The sequence below is a fragment of the Triticum aestivum genome, chromosome 7A, assembly GCF_018294505.1.
Source record: "Triticum aestivum cultivar Chinese Spring chromosome 7A, IWGSC CS RefSeq v2.1, whole genome shotgun sequence".
NCBI lineage: Eukaryota > Viridiplantae > Streptophyta > Magnoliopsida > Poales > Poaceae > Triticum > Triticum aestivum.
In genome coordinates, this window is record NC_057812.1 from 592928754 (window position 1) to 592955270 (window position 26517).

General features: G+C 46.7%; 2 protein-coding genes across 3 annotated transcripts; both read left to right on the plus strand.

Moving 5' to 3' along the window:
- Window positions 1–16051: 16051 nt before the first annotated feature.
- Window positions 16052–17108, plus strand: LOC123152462 (recombination repair protein 1). Of its 2 annotated transcripts, none has more exons than XM_044571995.1 (2): window positions 16052–16155; window positions 16345–17108. In XM_044571995.1, exons 1-2 carry the CDS (start codon window positions 16141–16143, stop codon window positions 16876–16878), a joined length of 549 nt encoding a protein of 182 aa, XP_044427930.1. In that variant the 5' UTR covers window positions 16052–16140; the 3' UTR covers window positions 16879–17108. The 2 variants fall into 2 exon arrangements, with proteins under 2 accessions (XP_044427930.1, XP_044427931.1); XM_044571996.1 differs by having other exon boundaries at window positions 16054–16155; window positions 16348–17108.
- Window positions 17109–21567: 4459 nt separating this feature from the next.
- Window positions 21568–24021, plus strand: LOC123148489 (pentatricopeptide repeat-containing protein At1g03540). Its single transcript, XM_044567915.1, has one exon. The coding sequence runs from the start codon at window positions 21587–21589 to the stop codon at window positions 23534–23536; it is 1950 nt and encodes a 649-aa protein (XP_044423850.1). The 5' UTR covers window positions 21568–21586; the 3' UTR covers window positions 23537–24021.
- Window positions 24022–26517: the final 2496 nt, after the last annotated feature.

Consider the following 26517-nt stretch of genomic DNA (forward strand, 5'->3'; position numbering starts at 1 on the left):
CCTACTCGGGCCGGCCCCACTTAATTTGAGGGTGCTAACTCCCCCATTAGCTTAACCCCCTCCAACTAATTAGGGTAATTAACTTAATTTGTCAACATCAGTTAGACTACTAACTCAATAACAGATGGGCCCCGCTGTTAATTAAACAAAATTACCTAACCTACTAGAGTGAGAGACAATGACATGCAGGTCCCACTAGACCCCCTTTAACTAGTCAAACTGACCAGTCAACTGCTGACTGGGCAGTTGACTAGCCCCGCTGTCAGCCACTAGCGCAACTCTGGGTGCACTGCACCGGGTGCACCCAGCCTATTTTGCCTTTTACTTAATTCGAGTTTAATTATTAAAATAAATTTCAGAAAATGGTTTAATCTTTGAAAATTCATATAAATTAAACCGTATCTCGGATGAAAATGTTTTCTACATGAAAGTTGCTCAGAAAAATCCAAAGAATCCGAATACACGGTCCGTTCATCTGTCACATGCCCCTAGCATGCTGAACATGGAATATTCCCTCTCTAGTCATCTGTATGACACAGGTCCGGAACCGGGAAATCATTCTCGGTTGAATTCCCCCTTTACCTTTATCGTGTAGCCATACGTTAGGTCACACCCGGCATAGCATATTGCCACGTTATGCTTTGTGATGCTATGTTTGCTTTATATTTACTGTTTCTTCCACCTCTTCTCTTTGGTAGACCCTGAGACTGATGATGCCCCTGTGATCATCTACGTCGATGACAACCCCTCCTTTCCAGAGCAACTAGGCAAGCCCCCACTTTGATCATCCCGATATCACCCATTCCATTCTCTCATGCTTGCATTAGATTTTGCTACTGTAATTGATTGCTCCTATTCTGATGCATAGCCTACTTTTGTATCCGCTATTGTACCTTACCTCCTTATCATAAACTGCTTAGTATAGGTTGGTTACTGATCCATCAGTGACCCCCACCTTGTCCTTGTTGCCCCTGCTTCATCATCGAAGACCTGATCAATGGGATCGAAGACCAGGCCCCGGCACCGCGCATCACTTTCCCCTTAGTTGCTCGACATTACTGGGTTACTATCGAGTGCCGAGGGTGAGACCTCTTCAGCACTTGTGATGTTTAGCCTGTAGTGTAGCTATTCGGTCATGGTCATCGAGGGTGATTTCCTCCTTAACCACTTCCGATACGAGTCTGTCGTGCAACCCCTCAAGTGTGAACCTTGGGGGTGATTCCTCTTACATTCACCTTGATGATTACATCGAGTGGAATTCACCGGGGGTGATTCCTCGGGTTTTCCCCTTGATGTTTGGACACACAGTTACTATGGTTACTATGACTTTACACTGAACCATGTTACTAAAGACGGGTCGGCCCTGAGGGGTACCCGCGCGAGCTTAATTGCGAGTGATGTGGAGACAGGTTGACCTGGAGGGTGCCCGCGAGATAATTACAAGGCATGGCCGGGCATTCCTAGCCCTTGCCGCAAGTCCTAGAGACGGGGCAACGGGGTCACATCTTTCGTGAGTCTCTGCTTGTTACCGCGCGTTCCTAATCCACTACAATTTGAATATTTAATCCAAGGGGCCTCTGGCCTGATAGAACTAACCATCACGTGGGCATAGTATGGGCGTTATGCGTCGTATGCATCAGCCGAAGCTTAATAGACGTCAGCGATTGAGCGGCGCGCGCCGGGTTGGACTGCGTAAGCACCTGCCTTGTTGAAGAGGTAGCTAGGTCTGCTCACCGGTCGCCCTCGCAACGTGCAGGAGTTCCCGGGGAGATGGCCCATGACCCCTGGGGGCATAGGTTTAGTCCGGCGTGCTGGCCTCTCTATTAAGCATAGGTCGGGTTGCGGCGTACTGTTTGGCCGAGGTCGTGCATGACCCAGGAAAGTGTGTCTGGCCGGAGTTAATCGAGTGTGGTGGGTAAGTTGGTGCACCCCTGCAGGGAAGAAAACATCTATCGATAGCCTGTCCTATGGTAACGAACACTTCGAGTTGTATCCCGATCGATACAACTAGAACTGGATACCCGAGATGAGAAATGGATATGAGAAATGGAGATGAGAACTAGATAGTATGGCTCTGGGATTGCTTTCTCACATGGAGTCGAGAAAGGATCTCTCGCCGAGGTTGATAACACTACTACTACTTTACTTTATGCTACTCTACTCCCTCCTATTGCTGCAAGATGGTGGTTTCCAAAAGATGCTAGTCTTCGATAGGCTAGGCTTTCCCCCTTCTCTTCTGGCATTCTGCAGTTCAGTCCACAGATACAACCCTTTTCTTTGATACCGATGCATATGTAGTGTAGATCCTGTTGGGGAACGTAGCAGAAATTCAAAAAATTTCCTACGAATCACCAAGATCTATCTATGGAGAGACCAGCAACGAGTAGAAAGAGAGTGCATCTACATACCCTTGTAGATCGCTAAGCGGAAGCGTTCAAGTGAACGGGGTTGATGGAGTCGTACTCGTCGTGATTCAGATCACCGATGATCCTAGTGCCGAACGGACGGCACCTCCGCGTTCAACACACGTACAGCTCGACGATGTCTCCCACGCCTTGATCCAGCAAGGAGAGAGGGAGAGGTTGAGGAAGACTCCATCCAGCAGCAGCACAACGGCGTGGTGGTGATGGAGGAGCGTGGCAATCCTGCAGGGCTTCGCCAAGCACCTACGGGAGAGGAGGAGGTGTCACGGGAGGGAGGGAGGCGCCAAGGGCTCAGGTATGGATGCCCTCCCTCCCCTCCACTATATATAGGGGTAGGGGAGAGGGGGGAGGCGCAGCCTTGCCCCTTCCTCCAAGGAAGGGGTGCGGCTAAGAGGGGGGGAGGAGTCCATCCTCCCCAAGGCACCTCGGAGGTGCCTTCCCCCTTTAGGACTCTCCCCTTTTTCCTATATCTTGGCGCATGGGCCTCTAGGGGCTGGTGCCCTTGGCCCATGTAGGCCAAGGCGCACCCCCTACAGCCCATGTGGCCCCCCCGGGGCAGGTGGCCTCACCCGGTGGGCCCCCGGGACCCTTCCGGTGGTCCCGGTACAATACCGATGACCCCGAAACTTGTCCCGATGGCCGAAACAGGACTTCCTATATATAAATCTTTACCTCCGGACCATTCCGGAACTCCTCGTGACGTCCGGGATCTCATCCGGGACTCCGAACAACATTCGGTAACCACATACAAGCTTCCTTTATAACCCTAGCGTCATCGAACCTTAAGTGTGTAGACCCTACGGGTTCGGGAGACATGCAGACATGACCGAGATGTTCTCCGGTCAATAACCAACAGCGGGATCTGGATACCCATGTTGGCTCCCACATGTTCCACGATGATCTCATCGGATGAACCACGATGTCAAGGACTCAATCAATCCCGTATACAATTCCCTTTGTCTAGCGGTATGGTACTTGCCCGAGATTCGATCGTCGGTATACCGATACCTTGTTCAATCTCGTTACCGGCAAGTCTCTTTACTCGTTCCGTAACACATCATCCCGTGATCAACCCCTTGGTCACATTGTGCACATTATGATGATGTCCTACCGAGTGGGCCCAGAGATACCTCTCCGTTTACACGGAGTGACAAAATCCCAATCTCGATTCGTGCCAACCCAACAGACACTTTCAGAGATACCCGTAGTGTACCTTTATAGCCACCCAGTTACGTTGTGACGTTTGGCACACCCAAAGCACTCCTACGGTATCCGGGAGTTGCACAATCTCATGGTCTAAGGAAATGATACTTGACATTAGAAAAGCTTTAGCATACGAACTACATGATCTTGTGCTAGGCTTAGGATTGGGTCTTGTCCATCACATCATTCTCCTAATGATGTGATCCCGTTATCAACGACATCCAATGTCCATGGTCAGGAAACCGTAACCATCTATTGATTAACGAGCTAGTCAACTAGAGGCTTACTAGGGACATGGTGTTGTCTATGTATCCACACATGTATCTGAGTTTCCTATCAATACAATTCTAGCATGGATAATAAACGATTATCATGAACAAGGAAATATAATAATAATCAATTTATTATTGCCTCTAGGGCATATTTCCAACAGTCTCCCACTTGCACTAGAGTCAATAATCTAGTTCACATCGATATGTGATTAACACTCAAGGTCACATCCCCATGTGACTAACACCCAAAGAGTTTACTAGAGTCAATAATCTAGTTCACATTTACCATGTGATTAACACTCGATGAGTTCTGGGTTTGATCATGTTATGCTTGTGAGAGAGGTTATAGTCAACGGGTCTGAACCTTTCAGATCCGTGTGTGCTTTACAAATCTCTATGTCATCTCCTAGATGCAGCTACCACGTTCTATTTGGAGCTATTCCAAATAACTGTTCTACTTGGAGCTATTCTAAATTGTTGCTCCATTATACGTATCCGGTATCTCTACTCAGAGCTATCCGGATAGGTGTTAAGCTTGCATCGACGTAACCCTTTACGACGAACTCTTTTACCACCTCCATAATTGAGAAAATTCCTTAGTCCACTAGTTACTAAGGATAACTTTGACCGCTGTCCTGTGATCCATTCTTGGATCACTCTTGTACCCCTTGACTGACTCATGGTAAAGCACACTTCAGGTGCGGTACACAGCATAGCATACTGTAGAGCCTATGTCTTAAGCATAGGGGACGACCTTCGTTCCTTTCTCTCTATTCTGCCATGGTCGAGCTTTAAGTCTTAACTTCATACCTTACAACTCAGGCAAGAACTCCTTCTTTGACTGATCCATCTTGAACACCTTCAAGATCACGTCAAGGCATGTGCTCATTTGAAAGTACTATTAAGCGTTTTGATCTATCCTTATAGATCTTGATGCTCAATGTTCAAGTAGCTTAATCCAGGTTTTCCATTGAAAACACTTTCCAAATAACCCTATATGCTTTCCAGAAATTCTACGTCATTTCTGATCATTAATATGTCAACAACATATACTCATCAGAAATTCTATAGTGCTCCCACTCACTTCTTTGGAAATACAAGTTTCTCATAAACTTTGTATACACCCAAAATCTTTGATCATCATCAAAGCATACATTCCAACTCCGAGATGCTCACTCCAGTCCTCAGAAGGATTGCTGGAGCTTTGCATACTTATTAGCATATTTCAGGATAGACAAAACCTTCCGGTTGTATCACATACAACCTTTCCTCAAGAATCGTCGAGGAAACAATGTTTTGACATCCTATCTGCAAGATTTCATAAATAATGCAGTAATTGCTAATATAATTCCAACAGACTCTTAGCATCGCTACGAGTGAGAAAGTCTCATCGTAGTCAACTCCTTGAACTTGTCGAAAAACATCTTAACGACAAGTCGAGCTTTCTCAATGGTGACACTTACCATCATTGTCTGTCTTCCTTTCAAAATCCATATGTACCTAACAGCCTTACGACCATCAAGTAGTTCTTCCAAAGTCTACACTTTGTTTTCATACATGGATCCTCTCTCGGGTTTTATGGCCTTGAGCCATTTATCGGAATCCGGGCCCACCATCGCTTCTCCATAGCTCGTAGGTTCATTGTTGTCTAGCAACATGACTTCCAAGACAGGATTACGTACCACTCTGAAGTAGTACGCATCCTTGTCATCCCACGAGGTTTGGTAGTGACTCGATCCGAAGTTTCATGATCACTATCATAAGCTTCCACTTCAGTTGGTGTACGTGCCACAGGAACAACTTCCTGTGCCCTGCTACACACTTGTTGAAGTGACGGTTCAATAACCTCATCAAGTCTCCACCATCCTCCCACTCAATTCTTTCGAGAGAAACCTTTCCTCGAGAAAGGACCCGATTCAAGAAACAATCCCTATTGCTTTCGGATCTGAATTAGGAGGTATACCCAACTGTTTTGGGTGTCCTATGAAGATGCATTTTATCCGCTTTGGGTTCGAGCTTATCAACCTGAAACCTTTTCACATAAGCGTCGCAGCCCCAAACTTTCAAGAAATGACAGCTTAGGTTTCCCTAAACCATAGTTCATACGGTGTCATCTCATCGGAATTACGTGGTGCCCTATTTAAAGTGAATGTGGTTGTCTCTAATGCCTAACCCATGAACGATAGTGGTAATTCGATAAGAGACATCATGGTATGCACCATATCCAATAGGGTGCAACTATGATGTTCGGACACACCATCACACTATGGTGTTCCAGGCTGTATTAGTTGTGAAACAATTTCCACAATGTCTTAATTCTGTGCCAAACTCGTAATTCAGATATTCATCTCTATGATCATATCATAGACATTTTATCCTCTTGTCACAATGATCTTTCAACTTCACACTGAAATTACTTGAACCTTTCAATAATTCAGACTCGTGATTCATCAAGTAAATATACTCAACATCTACTCGAATCATCTGTGAAGTAAGAACATAACGATATTCACTGCATGCCTCAGCACTCATTGGACTGCACACATCAAAATGTGTTACTTCCAACAAGTTGCTATCTTGTTCCATCTTACTGAAAACGAGGCTTTTCAGTCATCTTGCCCATGTGGTATGATTTGCATGTCCCAAGTGATTCAAAATCAAGTGAGTCAAAACAGTCCATTTGCATGGAGTTTCTTCATGCATATACACCAATAGACATGGTTCGCATGTCTCAAACTTTTCAAAAACGAGTGAGCCCAAAGATCCATCAATATGGAGCTTCTTCATGCGTTTTATACCGATATGACTTACGTGGCAGTGCCACAAGTAGGTGGTACTATCATTACTATCTTTTGGCATGAACATGTGTATCACTACGATCGAGATTTAATAAACCATTCATTTTAGGTGTAAGACCATTGAAGGTATTATTCAAATAAACAGAGTAACCATTATTCTCCTTAAATGAATAACCGTATTGCGATAGACGTAATCCAATCATGTCTATGCTCAACGCAAACACCAAATAACAATTATTTAGGTTTAACACCAATCTCTTTGGTAGAGGGAGCGTGCGATGCTTGATCATATCAAGCTTGGAAAAACTTCCAACACATATCGTCAGCTCACCTTTAGCTAGTCTCCGTTTATTCCGTAGCCTTTTGTTTCGAGTTACTAACACTTAGCAACCGAACCGGTATCTAATACCCTGGTGCTACTAGGAGTACTAGCAAAGTACACATTAACACAATGTATATCCAATATACTTCTATCGACCTTGCCAGCCTTCTTATCTACCAAGTATCTAGGGTAATTCTGCTCTAGTGGTTGTTCCCCTTATTACAGAAGCACTTAGTCTCGGGTTTGGGTTTTACCTTGGGTTTCTTCACTAGAGCAGCAGCTGATTTGCCGTTTCATGAAGTATCCCTTCTTGCCCTTGCCCTTCTTGAAACTAGTGGTTTCACCAACCATCAACAATTGATGCTCCTTCTTGATTTCTACTTTCGCGGTGTCAAACATCGCGAATACCTCAAGGATCATCATATCTATCCCTGATATGTTATAGTTCATCACGAAGCTCTAACAGCTTGGTGGCAATGACTTTGGAGAACCATCACTGTCTTATCTGGAAGATCAACTCCCACTCGATTCAAATGATTGTTGTACTCAGACAATCTGAGCACAAGCTCAACAATTGAGCTTTTCTCCTTAGTTTGCAGGTTAAGAAAGTCATCGGAGGTCTTATACCTCTTGACATGGGCACGAGCCTGAAATCCCAATTTCAGCCCTCAAAACATCTCATATGTTTCGCGATGTTTCAAAAACGTCTTTGGTGCCTCAACTCTAAACCGTTTAACTGAACTATCACGTAGTTATCAAAACGTGTATGTCCGATGTTCGCAACATCCACAGACGACGTTTGGGGTTCAGCACACTGAGCGGTGCATTAAGGACATAAGCTTTCTACTGTCCGCATAATCGCTACTATCAACTTTCAACTATATTTTCTCTAGGAACATATCTAAACAGTAGAACTATAGCGTGAGCTACGACATAATTTGCAAAAACCTTTTGACTATGTTCAGGATAATTAAGTTCATCTTATGAACTCCCACTCAGATAGACATCCCTCTAGTCATCTAAGTGATTACATGATCCGAGTCAAACTAGGCCGTGTCCGATCATCACGTGAGACGGACTAGTCATCATCGGTGAACATCTTCATGTTGATCGTATCTTCTATACGACTCATGTTCGACCTTTCGGTCTCCGTGTTCCGAGGCCATGTCTGTACATGCTAGGCTCGTCAAGTTAACCCTAAGTGTTTTGCATGTGTTCCGAGGCCATGTCTGTACATGCTAGGCTCGTCAACACCCGTTGTATTTGAACGTCTGAATAAAACACCCGATCATCACGTGATGTTTTGAAACAGCGAACTGTCGCAACGGTGCACAGTTAGGGGAGAACACTTCTTGAAATTGTTGTAAGGGATCATCTTATTTACTACCGTCGTTCTAAGCAAATAAGATGTATAAACATGATAAACATCACATGCAATCAAATAGTGACATGATATGGCCATCATCACTTTGCTCCTTTTGATCTCCATCTTCGGGGCTCCATGATCATCATCGTCACCGGCATGACACCATGATCTCCATCATCATGATCTCCATCATCGTGTCTTCATGAAGTTGCCTCGCCAACTATTACTTCTACTACTATGGCTAACGGTTAGCAATAAAGTAAAGTAATTACATGACGTTTAAGTTGACACGCAGGTCACAAATAAATAAAGACAACTCCTATGGCTCCTGCCGGTTGTCATACTCATCGACATGCAAGTCGTGATTCCTATTACAAGAACATGATCAATCTCATACATCACATATATCATTCATCACATCCTTTTGGCCATATCACATCACATAGCATACCCTGCAAAAACAAGTTAGACGTCCTCTAATTGTTGTTTGCATGTTTTACGTGGCTGCTATGGGTTTCTAGCAAGAACGTTTCTTACCTACGCATGAACCACAACGTGATATGCCAATTGCTATTTACCCTTCATAAGGACCCTTTTCATCGAATCCGATCCGACTAAAGTGGGAGAGACAGACACCCGCCAGCCACCTTATGCAACTAGTGCATGTTTGTCGGTGGAACCGGTCTCACGTAAGCGTACGTGTAAGGTTGGTCCGGGCCGCTTCATCCCACGATGCCGCCGAATCAAGATAAGACTAGTAACGGCAAGCATATTGAACAATATCGACGCCCACAACTACTTTGTGTTCTACTCGTGCAAAGAATCTACGCAATAGACCTAGCTCATGATGCCACTGTTGGGGAACGTAGCAGAAATTCAAAAATTTTCCTACGTATCACCAAGATCTATCTATGGAGAGACCAGCAACGAGTAGAAAGGAGAGTGCATCTACATACCCTTGTAGATCGCTAAGCGGAAGCGTTCAAGTGAACGGGGTTGATGGAGTCGTACTCGTCGTGATTCAGATCACCGATGATCCTAGTGCCGAACGGACGGCACCTCCGCGTTCAACACACGTACAGCTCGACGATGTCTCCCACGCCTTGATCCAGCAAGGAGAGAGGGAGAGGTTGAGGAAGACTCCATCCAGCAGCAGCACAACGGCGTGGTGGTGATGGAGGAGCGTGGCAATCCTGCAGGGCTTCGCCAAGCACCTACGGGAGAGGAGGAGGTGTCACGGGAGGGAGGGAGGCGCCAAGGGCTCAGGTATGGATGCCCTCCCTCCCCTCCACTATATATAGGGGCAGGGGAGAGGGGGGAGGCGCAGCCTTGCCCCTTCCTCCAAGGAAGGGGTGCGGCTAAGAGGGGGGGAGGAGTCCATCCTCCCCAAGGCACCTCGGAGGTGCCTTCCCCCTTTAGGACTCTCCCCTTTTTCCTATATCTTGGCGCATGGGCCTCTAGGGGCTGGTGCCCTTGGCCCATGTAGGCCAAGGCGCACCCCCTACAGCCCATGTGGCCCCCCGGGGCAGGTGGCCCCACCCGGTGGGCCCCCGGGACCCTTCCGGTGGTCCCGGTACAATACCGATGACCCCGAAACTTGTCCCGATGGCCGAAACAGGACTTCCTATATATAAATCTTTACCTCCGGACCATTCCGGAACTCCTCGTGACGTCCGGGATCTCATCCGGGACTCCGAACAACATTCGGTAACCACATACAAGCTTCCTTTATAACCCTAGCGTCATCGAACCTTAAGTGTGTAGACCCTACGGGTTCGGGAGACATGCAGACATGACCGAGATGTTCTCCGGTCAATAACCAACAGCGGGATCTGGATACCCATGTTGGCTCCCACATGTTCCACGATGATCTCATCGGATGAACCACGATGTCAAGGACTCAATCAATCCCGTATACAATTCCCTTTGTCTAGCGGTATGGTACTTGCCCGAGATTCGATCGTCGGTATACCGATACCTTGTTCAATCTCGTTACCGGCAAGTCTCTTTACTCGTTCCGTAACACATCATCCCGTGATCAACCCCTTGGTCACATTGTGCACATTATGATGATGTCCTACCGAGTGGGCCCAGAGATACCTCTCCGTTTACACGGAGTGACAAAATCCCAATCTCGATTCGTGCCAACCCAACAGACACTTTCAGAGATACCCGTAGTGTACCTTTATAGCCACCCAGTTACGTTGTGACGTTTGGCACACCCAAAGCACTCCTACGGTATCCGGGAGTTGCACAATCTCATGGTCTAAGGAAATGATACTTGACATTAGAAAAGCTTTAGCATACGAACTACATGATCTTGTGCTAGGCTTAGGATTGGGTCTTGTCCATCACATCATTCTCCTAATGATGTGATCCCATTATCAACGACATCCAATGTCCATGGTCAGGAAACCGTAACCATCTATTGATTAACGAGCTAGTCAACTAGAGGCTTACTAGGGACATGGTGTTGTCTATGTATCCACACATGTATCTGAGTTTCCTATCAATACAATTCTAGCATGGATAATAAACGATTATCATGAACAAGGAAATATAATAATAATCAATTTATTATTGCCTCTAGGGCATATTTCCAACAGATCCTTTCTTGCGATTACTTTGGATGAGTACTCATAGTTGCTTTGCTCCTTTTTCCCCCTTTATTCTTTCTGGTTGATGCAACCATATGTTGGAGCCCAGGAACCAGATGCCACCGTTGATGCCTACTACTACGTGAAGACCGCCATCGGCCAGGAGTAGTTAGGAGACTCCCAGGCAGGAGGCCTTGCCTTTTCGATCGTAAATGCTTTGTGCTGGCCTTATTAAGGCATGCTTGTCTAACTTATGTCTGTACTCAGATATTGTTGCTTCCGCTAACTCTTGTGTATTCGAGCCCTCGAGGCCCCTGGCTTGTAATATAAAGCTTGTATTATTTTAATTTGTGTCTAGAGTTGTGTTGTGATATCTTCCCGTGAGTCCTTGATCTTGATCGTACACATTTGCGTGTATGATTAGTGTACGATTGAATCGAGGGCGTCACAGCTATAACTTGTGCATAAAGAAACCTTGTTGCTCTCTTGGAACTAGGGTGCTCCCATCCTTGGCTCGAATGCTGCTTCGGCCTGGATGGTCGCAGTGGCCCTTGGTAAAAAAGGAGTGGGCGGGGGGCTGGCACTCAGTTTGTTCCCCGGCAGACAGAGCTCTCCGGCAGACGAAAAGGGCTGCCAGTAGGATATCTTGCTGGGGAAAACTCGTTTAATTACAATAAAGAGGCACTCCACCTCTGCATGGATATACACATGCACGGGTTCCCGGCAAGGTTTATCTCTTTCATTGACATGCGGATACAAGTACAGGCATTACAGAACACTAAGATGGACTCGAGAGATTACATTATTGGAGTTAAAATTTGGCAATTGCCGGCTAATTTAAGGTTGAAAAAAGATAAGCCTCCTATAACCCCTCTTTTCCTTTCTCTGCTCCTCCTCCCTAGGATATCTGGACAAGAGGGAAAGAAGAGTAAAAGGAGGGCGTAGGAGGGGCGGCAATGAAGGGGTCGGCGGAGTGGTCGTTTGTCGCGGGCTGCAGGAGGCGTGTGCTCAGGAGCTGCGCAAGGTGACGAGCAAGGCCTGTCACCCCTCCCCAAACGAAAAGAAGAGGGGAAGAAAAAGGGGAAGGGGCAGAGACGGTAGCAGCATCACCCACAACGGGCATGGAGCGCTACCATCACCTCGGCAGGCAGGAAGGTGCGCCTCTCATCGACAACAGCTCCAAGACCTCCGGGAGGGGCGATGCTGGGATTACCAATGATCTCCAGCCCCGCCTCCTGGTCAAGCATCGAAGAGATCAAAAGATTCGCCACTCCAAGGACCAGGCTCACTCCTCGAGCGTCAGCACTGTCATGAGGCAATGAATGCCCCGAGCCAGAGCCCGGGGGCTGGCCCCAGGCTTCCTTCTCAAACATGACCAGCAGAAGCAGAACAAGAGAAGAAGAAGGAGAACACAGAAATGGATGACGCTGCCCTCCTCCGCCTCCCCCTTTTATAGATCGGGCGGAGAAGGGCGGCTGCTCCATCAACGGGTGACCACCGCCCTCCTTTGCCAATTCGAGGTAGGCGGGCCCTTTCCAAGGTACTCTCCTGCGCCACGCGCTTCCGTTACCTACCCCGCACGATTCATGCCGCATACGTGGCTAAGGATAAGGGCGCGCTGTGGGAAGAGTAAATTGGCAGTTTCTACCCCGTGCGTTAAAGTCATTCACGGGCCATCACTGGAGCGGCCCCACCACTATTGGCTTTACGCCGCACACGGGAAAACTGGAAACTGGCCTGGAATCAAGGCTAATGAAGCAGCAACGGAAAACTCAAGGGGACAACCCCTTCAGCAACCTTGCATGTGCACTTATTAGGCCCTACCCCGATGAGACTCAGCAGCGCGTTCGGGGCAGGCCCGGAGGCTTCTATCGGTGCAACAAACCCTGGGTCTGTTGACCAACTGTGCACAGGCACAAAATCAAGATTGAAGCACCAACCCAAGAGATTTGAAGAACCAACATGCAGCTCAGAAGGACCAAGACCGAGCCTAAGAAGCAAGATGCCAGCAAGAGAAGGGCCTCCCTTGCTGGGCAGGCGAGCCCGGCAAGGGGCAAGGCCACCACCAGAAGCAAGCAACCAAGGCTCCCCGGCAGAGCCTGCTGGAGCTCGCGGGGGAAGAACCACTCCACCAACCACTCAACAACGACTGACGTTGTCAATCAGTGCGGTGTCAAGCCGCAAGATGGATTAAGTGGCAGTCGTTCACCACATGGCAGCCATTTCCTATAGAAGAAATCCACAGATAACACCCGTCCTACGACGTGTCAAGAGAGCAGGTGCGGAGCTGGCGAGATAGCCCGGCAGGCCTTGTCGGGCGACCAGTGATGTGACACTAAGCGGCGCATTTAATGCATCCTATCAGCCCACAGATTTAGGTATGATAGCACTGTTCGCTATCATATCAGTGGATAATGACCACTTTGTCACTGTGGTGACCCCTTAATCTATAAAAGGAGGCCCATGGCACTTGTAGGAGGGGGTTAGGGGGTTGGAAAGTTGACAAACCCAAGCCACCATACGCGCGTAGTCGCTGCGGCCCCGAGGCAAAACCTTGCCGGGCAAGTGTACTACGCACCACCACATTCATCTCACCATCAATCCACTAAAGCAGGAGTAGGGACGTACGCCTCGCGGCGGCCTGAACCTGGGTAAATTGCTTGTGTGCTCTCTGTCGCGTTGTCGTGCACTGATCTGCTCTTTGTGCAACGTGTCGTCCCCCTGCCGAACCAACAAGGGGCCACCCAGTCCCATAGGTTTACTTCTATCTAGCGAGCTTATGTTTATGTCTGATATGTTTTGGCTTGTTATTGCTCTAAGTTATCGCCAGTACTGCTTAGTTTTACCTCTATTCAGTTCTGATGGTGTTCTATGTACTCTGATGTTCTTCTAAGAAATTGTTTTTAAAGGAATTTTCAAATCGCTCTCACCCCCCCACCCCACTCCCCCCCCTTATTGTCGATATCTGGTCCTACACAAGCCAATATGATCCATGACAATAAAATTCAACAATTCATGCATAGTCTTTTTGCGCACATTGATGATCCCTCCTTGGCATCGACATACATTGGGCTTGTGCAACCAACATGATCCTCGAATCCTTACTGAATCTCTATCTATCTATATATGTAAATCTCACCCTTAATGCTCTACATGACTACATCGCCTTCGTTTTCTCAAGCTACATATTCTATCATGCCTTCATATTCTCCATCTCCATCCTCTCCATCACCCTCTCCTTGTCAAATTTCACCCCTCCCTCTTTGGACCTTCAAGTAGAGTGTGTATCTCTCCTCCTTCTACTCCTTCTTGATGTCCTCCTTTTAAAAAAATCACATCTTTGTTTGAAAGGAACTCTGCCAACATGGCCAACATTTTGCTCGTCGCTCCATCATGTAGGATCCTATCTTTCTCCCACTTCTTCCCCCTCGTGCTCCTACTTATCTTTGGCATGATCCTAAGTCCACTTATCGCATCCTCTTCATCCAATCCAATAGATTGGTGCGAACTTGAGACAGTTTTTCTTCGAGATGCCCCACCCTTGCGAAGTCATGCCGGAGTCGTCCACGGGCATGGGTGCGGTCGAGGATGGTGCCGGCGCAAACACAACAATGTCCACGTCTAGGTCGTGGACTTCCTCTGCCGCCATCCAGGCGTGCTGGGGGACACAACGTCCTTGCCGGTGAGGTGCTCCGCGTTCACAATGGCGCGGACAGCAGCCCCACGAACTCTACCGATCCAACACCTGTGTGGGCACGATGTCTATGAGGAAGGTGGGTAGTGGCTAGGATAGAGATGAATGACAGTGCGGACGCGGAGGGCTAATACGTAAGAGGAGAGGTCGGGCAAGGGAGCGGGACAAAAGGGGATGGTTGGAGTGGCGAGTCGTTGGGTCGTAATTTTCAGTCCGAATTGTCACCTGGACATATATCGGGCAGTTTTGGGGAGTCCCTTTGAGATGTTCTTACCTAGTTATTTCTTTTTTTCCAGAACCAATTAGCTTCTTAGGGGATTTTCTAACTAACTAGTGTGTTTTAGGGGTACTAGTTTTTTTAGCAATATTGCACAGCTTTATTTCTTTTTTTTCAGAACCAATTAGCTTCTTAGGGGATTTTCTAACTAACTAGTGTGTTTTTTAGGGGTACTAGGTTTTTTTTAGCAATCTTGCAAAGCTTTATTAGATCGTCGCAATGTTTACACGGACGAAAGAAAGGTAACCGGGCACATCAGTACAGACACAAGCACTTATATACACGCGCATGCACTCTCGTCATCGAGAAGACCGTCTCCTCCCACTGAATGCGCATCGTCGGAAACTCTGAAATAAATCCAGAAATAAATGTGAATACCAGGATTTGAACCCTGATGGGCTGGTGATACCACAGTGCTTCTAACCATACAACCACAGGTTGGTTCACGTGTGCCTCGACATTTGAGATTATATAAATATGACAAAAACACAAGAAGTAAAAGCAGCAGCCTGCGCTAGTGATTTCGTGATATATATCCTTACTATGCGTGGAACATATATTTTGATAGGGTGGCCCCGGCCTCTCGCTCGACGGATTCGCTCACGGCCCAAAGCGTGCGTCCCGGCCGAGGCGGCATCTCGTGCGGCCGTCGTGCTTCAAGGGGATGGCACGGCTGGGTAGCCGTGTATCGATGTGTGTACGTGTGTGTGGTCGATCACATCACATGAGCGAGCGATCCGGGAGAACGGGGGACTGGTGGCGCCTGTCCCGTACAGGCTCTACACCGCGCGGCACGAGGCCCCCGGCGCGTACACAGAGCCCGATCGGTCTCATGTCGCCTCTCTGCAGGACATCACCCCGCATCTTCAGTGAGCTGCCATTGATACAAAGGGACACTGTATGTGTAAATATATAATCCCAACTAAAGTACTCGATCCAAGGGGATCTCGTGATTATTGGTTCAAGCGTGCGGAGATCGATCTACTGCCTGCTAGCTGCTTCTAGTTCGTCCTGGTAACATGCGCTGCTCAGTGCCCAAACTGCCCGTGCACCTCTATATAAGCACCCGGACCCTCACATACGAAATCCATCCAGCTAAAGCTACTCTTCTGAATCAGGCCTTTGCGATCATATATACCACTCGCTCACGAAACGGTGGCAGTGCCTTTCCTCCTGCTGCCCTGCACGATGGCGGCGGCTCAGGTTTTTATAGCTACCTGCATCTTCTTGATCAGCCTCTGATATTGTGTTGCATATGTACTAATCAATGAACATACAACTAATGGTGCCATGCATATATACATGACCTATTTGACTTACTTTGTGGTCGATTGTTGGTTTGATGCCGGATGTTAGTCACTTTTGTGTCTCACTTTTCGATCGAATGTTCAGCAGGTCATGGCAGCACCTGTTCATGACAATGACAATCGCTCAAAGGAGGAGAAGAACCGTGAGATCATCCAAGACACGCCCTGCACAGAGGCGGAAGAACAAGCTCCTTATGCAAAGGTGCGTGACAACGGCGACTCCATGGACGAGGAGGTCACGATCGCTGCTGATACCGATGAGGGGCGGGGCTTAGCACGGGAAGTCGAAGCCAAGCTCGCTGTCGAGCCTGCAGAAGATAGAGCAAAGGAAACCAAGGAAGGAAGGCCCCGCCCGGCGAAGAAGACTGAGAAAGCGGCCGCCAAGGGGGCTGTCGTCCCTGTCGACGACGACACTGATGATGGTGAGGCTGCTGAGCCGAAAGGGGCAAAGAAGACCGAGAAAGCGGCGGCCAAGTGGGCGGTAGTCCCCGTCGACGATGACACTGGAGATGAGGCCGCTGCGGGGGCAGCGCCTATTGCTCTTGAGGAGGCAGAGTCAGCTAGCGAGGAAGCGGGCGAAGGTGGCACGAAGTGTGAGGAGAAGGCTCACGAGGAATAGGGGATGTATTGTGGTGGTTTGCTTTGTCAGATTCAATAAGCGTCTCATAATGTAAAACGTTTTTAGACACTAGTGTAGTGTCAAAAAACATGGAGTAGTTAATTCGGTCAGGTGTAAGGTTGTAAGTGAAGCAATCAGGTGGAGTTGTAGTGTATTGCCTACAATAACATTGTGTGGTGTTTTCTTCTACAACACACACTAAAAATACAGAGGCGCAAGTGATGTCCTGAAACCACTAAGGACATGTACAATGTTTGATAAGAGAGTCTTATCTCAAGTCTTGCATGTAATTTACAAATGACAAAAAAGACATGTATACAATGGGTTATCTTTTAGCCTTATCTTTAATAACTAGTAGCTATTTCTAAAAATATGGTGAGACATATTGTGCTATGAGATCATCTCTTAAATAAGAGAAGACAAGTTTTTTTTATGATTTCTCTCTCCTTCATCTCAGCATTTATCCTATGTGGCACCCCTAAGATATCATCATTGTACATGCCCTAAGATTTCTTGTGGAATTACATATTTTTCTCAAAATTCGAGTAAAAGGTGGAAGCTGAAACTCAAAAAATCCGGAGATTACGAATTATAAATTTCTGAGTATATATATGTACTAATTCAGTCACCTATTTATAAAACTGCTAAACATATGATGGTTTTATGTGAAGTTGGATCAACACTGGGCATGTCTAATGTCTTGGAGATAAATATGGAGATAGTGGATCGAAATGGGCAGGTTAGAAACAAAGTGGGTGTGGCCAATATTCCCCCATGACCAAAGTGTCCGAAAGAACAATGTTATACTTACCGGATGGGGGCTATGGAATTTTATTACGGGCTAATGTGGCAGAAAACAAGTGGATGGTTGAAATCATGAGGGGGGCAGTAGGTTGATTTCGTAACCTCCTTCCGTAAGTCTAGCATTTCCGTAAGTCTAGCATTTCGTATCCAAAAAATGTTGATGTGTCAATATATACTTCAAGATAAAAGTTGTAGAAAAATGAAGGAGGGTGAGAAATGATGAGAACATGATCAAGACTTTGATTATATTGAAGATGAACAATTTGAAGAATTATGTACCAGAGATGTGTAAAGACAGAAAAGAGATACTCATGGCAGCAATAAGAATGTGGAGACAAATTCTATACCAGGGGATTACATGGGAGACAAATTCAAGCTAGCACCAAGGCAATACAGAATGTAGAGACAAAGCTCATGACAAAGAGGACTTTAATTTCCCATTCTCTCTCCTCTCCCTCCCTTAGGTGAGAGTCTCCATAGTCTCCTCAACTCCTCTCCCCTCCTTGGGCGACATGGGGTGGGAGAGGAGGTCGGACTACCCATGTACAACATTGATTTAGAAGTAGACTATGGTCTAGGTTGGCCTTAGGGTTGTTTGTTGTTATGTCGGCCAATTGCAGTTGCCCGTTGCTTGCATGCAGCACGCGGTGGTCGCCAATGTCATTATCTACTCCTCTGTGGTGAAAGTGAAGTAGGAGTGATGGATCTGGCGAATCCTGCTTGAATAAGCACTAGGTCACGCCAGATCGAGCTGTTGTCGTGGACATTTTCGTACTTGTCTACCCTCTTGGTGAGAGAGAGAGACTAGGTGGGAAGGCCAGCCTCGGCTCCGCTTCCTGGTACTTTGCCTCGGTAGATTTTTGCTTTCATTGATGGGGGTATGCTCCCTTAATCTAGAAAAGGCCTCTGATGGGGATCCTGAGCACGAGCGACGGTGGTTCTAAAGGAGCTACAACACCCATGATGGTTGGTCGCCTCCACCGACAAGTTGTTGAATCCTCAAGGTGAATGGCAAACAACTTCATTCCTCCAGACCTTGATGCCAAGGAAGGTGGTCCTTGCAAACAAATTTATACATGCATCTATGAAAACATCCATACTTGCAAACAAATTTAGTAAGACATACATGGATGTGTAATGTAGCCTTTGAGCCAAACATATACATGGATTTGAATATGTCATGAACACCACACACATGACAAAACAACATTAAACATCCATGCATATGAACATGACACATCTATTTCAACTTGACTCTTACATCCATACATTGGGGGAAACATTACTAAAGTTTCACCATATAGATACATTGCAACCAACATAACATATATCTACTTATGTCACATACTCAATGATGCACCGCCATGAATGAAAGCAATGTGTTCACTCAAACACGCCTTCAACAATGACACGGTCATCACATATGTGCCAAAACAACATGACATTCAATTTTTTTTGCACCTATACACACAAATACAACATTTTTATTTTTAGTTCATGACTAAAAATATTCTATCTCAAATCCAAGTCAATGATTATATGTGGTACAAGAACCAAAATTATAATAAATGGAGAGGAACAAACATGGCCCAAAAATTAGGAAATCAAAGAGCTAGGGTTTCATCTAGTGCTACAAATGCAACCAAAACAACAAGATTCGAGCCATTTCGATGGAATACCAGGTACTATTTGATCCAAACGAGGTCATTTCATGCTAATCTCATCCTTTCTTTTTTAGAAAACGAAATTTGTAACTTCCAAACGTTAGGATTTTATGATTAGATCCAAACAAACAGGATAGAAAAATAATGTCCGGTAAAAAAGTCAGATCTTGAAATATTTTCAAAACAAGGTCATTTCATGCTAATCTCATCCTTTCTTTTTTAGAAAACGAAATTTGTAACTTCCAAACGTTAGGATTTTATGATTAGATCCGGACAAACAGGATAGAAAAATAATGTCCGATCATGGGGATCGAACCCAGGTTGATAGCGTGAGGGCAAGATGGTGTTATCAACTCGGCCAGCTATTGTCTTTGTGAAGTTACGCTTTTAACATTATTTGACTCAAACACACGTGCATTCTTTGTACAAACCAAAAAATGGACCAGCTAATTATTCAGTTTATTCACCATTCTTATTTTATTCTTTTTTCCTGTCATTTTTCATTCATGGTTAAGTCCAGTTTTCTTGTGTAAATTTTATGCATGGTTGTCTCTTTACTCTCATGGTGCAACCCACATGCAGCAGAATTTTAGCCCAGCCCACGTACAGATCAGGATTTATTTTTCACCCACAACTCCTACAATGTAGTAGCAGTGTACTAACCAACTCACCCTGCCTTAGCTTTTTTCCCTTTCATATGAGCAAAAAAAAAAAACATTTTTCTTCTTGTGTTTTTTTAGATTTTCCAAGTTGTCTTGTAGTCTCCTATATACCAACGGGCTGTATACCTTGCCCATGTAGTCTCGTTTTAAATATCATGGCAACTTCACATGAGGGATTTTTTTGGGTTGAAACATACACCGGTAACTTCTGTGCAAATGGCATGGTAATTTGTGTACCGGGACCCGATAACTTACATATAAATGTCATGGTAACTTCGACCGGGGGTAAAAAGAATATTGAACATCTCCCCGATAATTTATGTGTAAACAACACGGTATTTTCCGCATGGCAACCCTGATAACTTAGGTACAAACACCACGACAATTTTGACCTGAAGAAAAAAAATTGTCAAAAATGTACCCCGATAAATTTTATATAAACATCATGATAATAACGCATCATATACATGATAACTTGGGTATAAACACCATGATAACTTGGACCCCGAGGAAAATTTATTGAAAAATATAACCTCGATAACATTTGCGTGAATATCATGGCTATAGAAGCACTGCATACCTCATACTTAGGTGAACCGCGGGGGGAGGGGGGGAGGGGCGAGGGTTGTTAAAAACATTTTTTTCGGTACTTTGTGTGCAAATAACACGGTATTATACACACAATAAAGTTGTTAACTCACTACAAACACCACGGTAACTTTTGACCTCGGAATAAAAGTTTGTTGAAAACATACCCTAATAACTTGTGTGTAATTAACATGATAATATACATGCAACTGAGCTGATAACTTACTTAATCCACACGTGGTAACTTTTTGACCAGGGAAAATGTTGTTAAAATACCCCTTAATAATTCATGTGTAAATAACATGATAATACACGCACATGAGAGCTGATAACTCATATACAAATATCGCGGTAATTTTTTGACCGAGGGAATAAAAATTGTTGAAAAACATACCCCGATAATTTTTGTGCAACATAGTAATATACACAACAAAGCTGATAACTCACTGCGTCATAGTCACTTTTTGACCCTGCGATAAAAGTTTGTCGAAAACATACCCCGAAACTTTTATGTAAATCACATGGTAACTTATGTATGACATACGTGATAACTTACATAGTCTAGATGTAGTAACTTTTGGTCCAAAAAAAAAAGTCATTAGAATATATCAATATGGGATTGAGTTTCGAAAATCTCGTCGAGACGATTTTTTTTATGAAGACAACTTTTCAATCGGAACGACGGTTTGAGCTACAAAATATTTTGAAATTTGAAAAAAAAGAATCTAGAATGACATCAACTTTTTGTTTTTTAGTGCATATATGCGTGTAATTAAAGGGAGGAGTGCACGTGAAAGAAAAATTAGTCATTCTAATGCATGCATGTATATAATTAGAGTGAAGTAAAAATCATTGTTGTCTATTGCTAAAATCCGAACATCTGATAGTTATAAAAGTCCTTTAGAAAAATCCATCCTTATATAAGGGTAAAGAAAAACAGTACTACTGGTAATTTTGGCCTCAATCGGTCGGCCCCATGAAAAGTCCGCTATGAAATTTCAAGTCTCTTTTGTGCACTGCATTCCTCCGCGAGAAAAAGAAAAGACCACGACGCCGGGACACCGCGCCACGCCCCGGCGGCTGGAGCGCCGCGTCCCGATGCCACCGCCGAGGATCACCTTGTCCGCGCCCCACAGCGACGTGCTCCGCCTCCTCGACGCCCAGGACCTACCCGCCGCGGCGCGCCTCGCGGCCGCGCACGCCTCGTCCCCCCTCTCCCTCGCCGCCGTCCTGCTCCGCCACCCGCCGCCCCGTCTCGGGTACTGCCTCCACGCCCGCGCCGCGCGCGCGGGCCTCCTCGCCGACCGCTACCTCGCCAACGCCCTCCTCGCCTTCTACGTCCGCCTCCCGCGCCACCTCCCCCACGCGCTCAGGGCGTTCGACGACCTCCCTCAGCGCGACGTCGTCGCGCACTCCTCCATCCTCGCCGCGTTCCTCCGCGCGGGGCTTCCCCGCCGCGCGCTCCAGTCGCTCAGGTCCATGGCTGCCGGCGCGGACGGTGTCTCACCCAACGCCCACGCACTCTCCGCCGCCGTCAAGGCCTGCGCTGTGCTCCACGACCGCAACGCGGGCGCCTGCGTCCACGGGAGCATCCTTGTCCGCGGATTCAACGACGACGACATCGTGCTGAGTGCGCTGGTGGACATGTATGGCCATGCGGCTTCACCAGGTGACGCACGGAAGGCGTTCGAGGAAATGCGCGCCCCTGACGGGATATGCTACACATCGTTGTTATCAGCATTTGTGCGGAACCATTGGTATGAGGAAGCCGTGAGGTGGTTCCGGACTATGTTCATGACGAATGGGGTTGAGCCGGATGGCTGCACATTTGGTTCGATGATGACAGCGCTAGGGAACTTGAAGAGGGCGAGGCAGGGCCGTGAGGCACATGCTCAGATACTGACCCGCGGTCTTTGTGGGAATGTGATTGTGGAGAGCAGCACGCTCGACATGTACGCCAAGTGTGGGGCGATGTTGGAGGCACGCAAGGTGTTTGACAAGATGCAGGTTAGGAATGCAGTTTCATGGTGTGCGTTGCTTGGAGGTTACTGCCAGAATGCGGAGTACGAGAAGGTTCTTGTGTTGTTTCGACAGATGGATAGGGAATACGATGACTCATATAGCTTGGGGACTATTCTAAGGGCATGTGCTGGTCTATCTTCTGTAGAACCAGGAAAAGAGATCCATTGCCGGTTTCTGAGGAGTGGAGGCTGGAGAGATGTGGTTGTTGAGTCTGCACTTGTAGACCTATATGCAAAATGTGGCGCTGTAGACTATGCTTATAGAGTTTTTGAAGCGAGCAGTGTCCGTAACACAATTACTTGGAATGCCATGATTGGCGGCTTCGCTCAGAATGGCCATGCTGAGGACGCTATCAATTTGTTCAATCGGATGGTCAGCGAAGGGGCGAAACCCGACTACGTCAGTTTCATTGGTGTTCTTTTTGCGTGTAATCATACTGGAATGGTTGAGCAAGGACGGAACTACTTCAAATCTATGAGCAAAGACTATGGCATTGCCCCCGGAATCGAACACTACAATTGCATTGTTGATCTTCTCAGCAGAGTAGAACTTCTGGAGGAGGCTGAAGATCTGATAAACAAGTCACCTTTCAGAGATGATTCGTCCTTGTGGGCACCAATCCTTGGTGCTTCTTCCACACATTCAAACCCAGATGTAGCAGAAAGGGTTGCCAAGAAAATGATGGAGTTAAAGCCTCAGTACCACTTGAGCTACGTTCTTCTTGAAAATGTGTACAGAACAGTTGGACGGTGGGAAGATGCTTTAGAGATAAGGAGGCTGATGAGATCAAGAAAGGTCGAAAAGGAGCCCGGAATGAGCTGGATTGATGTAAACAGAAGCAAACAACATATGTCAACTGTTAATGGGGCAGCTTCAGAACTAGTAGCCTCCGAGGACATCATCACATGTGACAACTGACCTTAACATTTTCTGTCTCTGCTTTTGCGATTCTGTCCTGTGATTGGCTTATGAGTCATTTGGAGTTTGGGATGAATTCTGGCATGTATTGTTCCCAAAATGCTCTACTGTTATAGCTGCATCCCTGAAAATTGATACCAGCTGGTGTCTTGCAAAGTTCAATGCGTCAGTTGATAGAGACATGAATAATTTGTCGAGCACATATATTCATATATGCTTTGCGGCATATGTGTTTATGTGGGTGCGATGCCCTTATTTGACATGGCAGGCTTGGATGGGATGGCCTTAGCCACCATTAACACAAAAGTGGGACTCTCAGACAGGCTGTCTACTTATTGGCTTCATTTGTAATGACAAGTACGTTTTCTCTGTACTTGGCTCTGTAATTGTTTTTCTTATGTCTCTGCTCAGAGAGATGAAATGCTTGCTTCCATTAATAATGGATAGCGTAGCTGCTAGCAGGCTAACATGCTATATTAATCCAACTGCAGAGGCATTTTAGAATATTTTTGTAGGGTAGCTTTGTATTCTTTTTTTCTCAAAGGCATCTGTGTGTCACTGTGTAGGGTAGCTTGAATTAATCTTTAACGTATATGGCATATGCAAGAATCTCAAAACATTTCCTGCGTATTATGCTTGATTTGAACACAGTTGTACAGTTTGATGCATGTAAATAGTTTTCGTAGACAAGCTTCTTTTGGTGATAATGAGGAATAGTAGTCGGTGCTACCTGTTTATTTCCTCTTAACATTCATGAGACTGAAATCACAGAACATTGTTAGTTGTTGTCACGAGTAGTAATGATGAGCATCTATATGTATGATATCAATGATTCTATTGCCTGCCATCTCAATTCTCTTCCATGGAACAAAGAAAATGTATAGGTTTAACCTCAGATTACGCCATTTTAGTGAATATATACAAACGACAGGCATTTTGATGTGTGTTTGAGAGAGAGAAAAAAAGGGTTAAGCCTTAGACAATGGTACTAACTGAAGCATATGGCCCTATGCTAAATCGCAGGCGCTTGATCGATGCTTGGTTATTTCATGACCTCCGTGCTTGATCTAATGGTACTTATAAATCCAGAGGCAGTGCTCTCAGGATGCGAGGAGAGAGCCCTTACCCCGCGGCCGATCGTGATTGGTGCAGCAGAGATGCAGAATGATTGAACGCGTGGAGCCACTAGTAAGTACTCCTACTTAGCATGATGATTGATGGCCCTCCCTGATCCCCATAACCGATCATTGGTACTGTAGCATACATACGTCAGATGTGCTCGAAACGAGGGACAATTCGGAGACACGCCTGGCCTGCCTATGTCGATGACGCTTCATCCTGGGCTTCAGTCTAGGACACCCAGCTGTCAAACTCAAACTCCTAGCTCATGTCATCAGATCTCCGACAGATGCGGCACCCAGTTCACCAGTTGTACGTCGTTCACATGCTCATCTACACCCTAACTCAGTTTCTGCTTTGGTTCCCCCATTGCACCAGCCGACGCCGGGCGGTGGATTCAGCCAGGAGCGGCGGGGAAAATTTTCAGCTGCTCTCAGGGCTCTCGCCTCTCGGATGAAACTGACCAAGCCGGTGAAAACCCTGCCGTTACTCCTCTGCCCGTCCACGGACTATAATTGAAGGAGCAGATCAAGGGAGCGGCGCCGTCAGCACGGTTCGACCTGAGGCTCGGAGCTGTGTTTTTTGACCGGCTGGGGTTTGGCACAGGGAAATGAAGACCGGTGCCACAGGATCCATGCGTCGGCCACTTTCGAGGCTTCAGTTCAGAGTTGAGGCTTCACTTGAGTTGAGGTCCGGGCTCTGATATTCTGCCGGTTGCTGGCAACAGGCAGGCGGGTACCGAACCTAGTGTGCTGCCCTGTGAGCTTTTATCGTACGATATGATGATGAGAAATCTGCAGCATGCTACAGCTTCAGAGTAGGGCTGTAGGAGGGGGGGGGGGGGGGGGGGGGGGGATATGGGTGCACCCTGGAGCAAGCAAGGCCAAACAGAACAAAAGATTAGGTTGGATGAGGCCTGTTAGAGTTGTGTCGAATATTGTGTACACGGTAGGTTACAGTTGTATTAAGAGTTGTATTGTGTTTACATAGGATGTGGAGTTGTGTCCTAATAGGACACTTGTATCCTAGGCCTCTCATATATAGCGGGGGTAGACAGACAATGTAACCTATGCCAACATAATAGCACCGGAACGCAGGGGAAGCCGGCGACATGTGCCGGTGTCCAGGGCGACCGGGTGCGGTATTGTAGCGGTGATGGGGAGGAGCGCCCGTAGTCAGGCCCAGGGGATGTAGCCATATCGGTGAACCTCGTTAACAAATCTCGGTGTCGTGCTCGTGTGATTGCTCGGTCCTCGGATGATCAACGGTATACCTTGGATTTATTTTAACAAATGGTATCATGAGTAAGGTTACGAAGAGGCTGTTGTGTTGAGCCGAGTTGGTTCGTTGATTTAGTTCGTCATGGGAGACGATCGTGTATCAGCGGACGAAAGCGGCGGTCGAAGAAATCGATGGAAGCAGCGGGGCGTAATGCGTGCAAGCTGGCGGCGGTTTGTTCAGAGTCTCGACGAGGTGCGATCGAAATCAGCGGCGTCAGGAGAGTCGTGCGGCGGTCGGTCGACGGATTGATGGTGCGAGCGTACTCTAGGCGGGCGCTGAGATCGCTGGCGCTTGGTGGCTCATTGGGCAGGCAAGCCCAGGCCCAGGCGGGGCTGGCCGTAGCGATCCGTGCAGGTGGGCAGGGCAAGGCGTGCAACGCGAGCAGGTTCAGTTGGCCGGTGAAGCACGCAGGAAGCGCAACAAAGCAGCGAAACGAGTTTTGTTTGTAAAAAAAGAAAAGGACCGGGTCCTTGTGTGACACGGACGGAGGCAGATCAATCGGCAAGGAAAAAGTCTATCAAGGGATTTGACAAAGCAAATAGCTAGCATTGAGAGTTGAGCCTAGGAGCTACACCACGTGA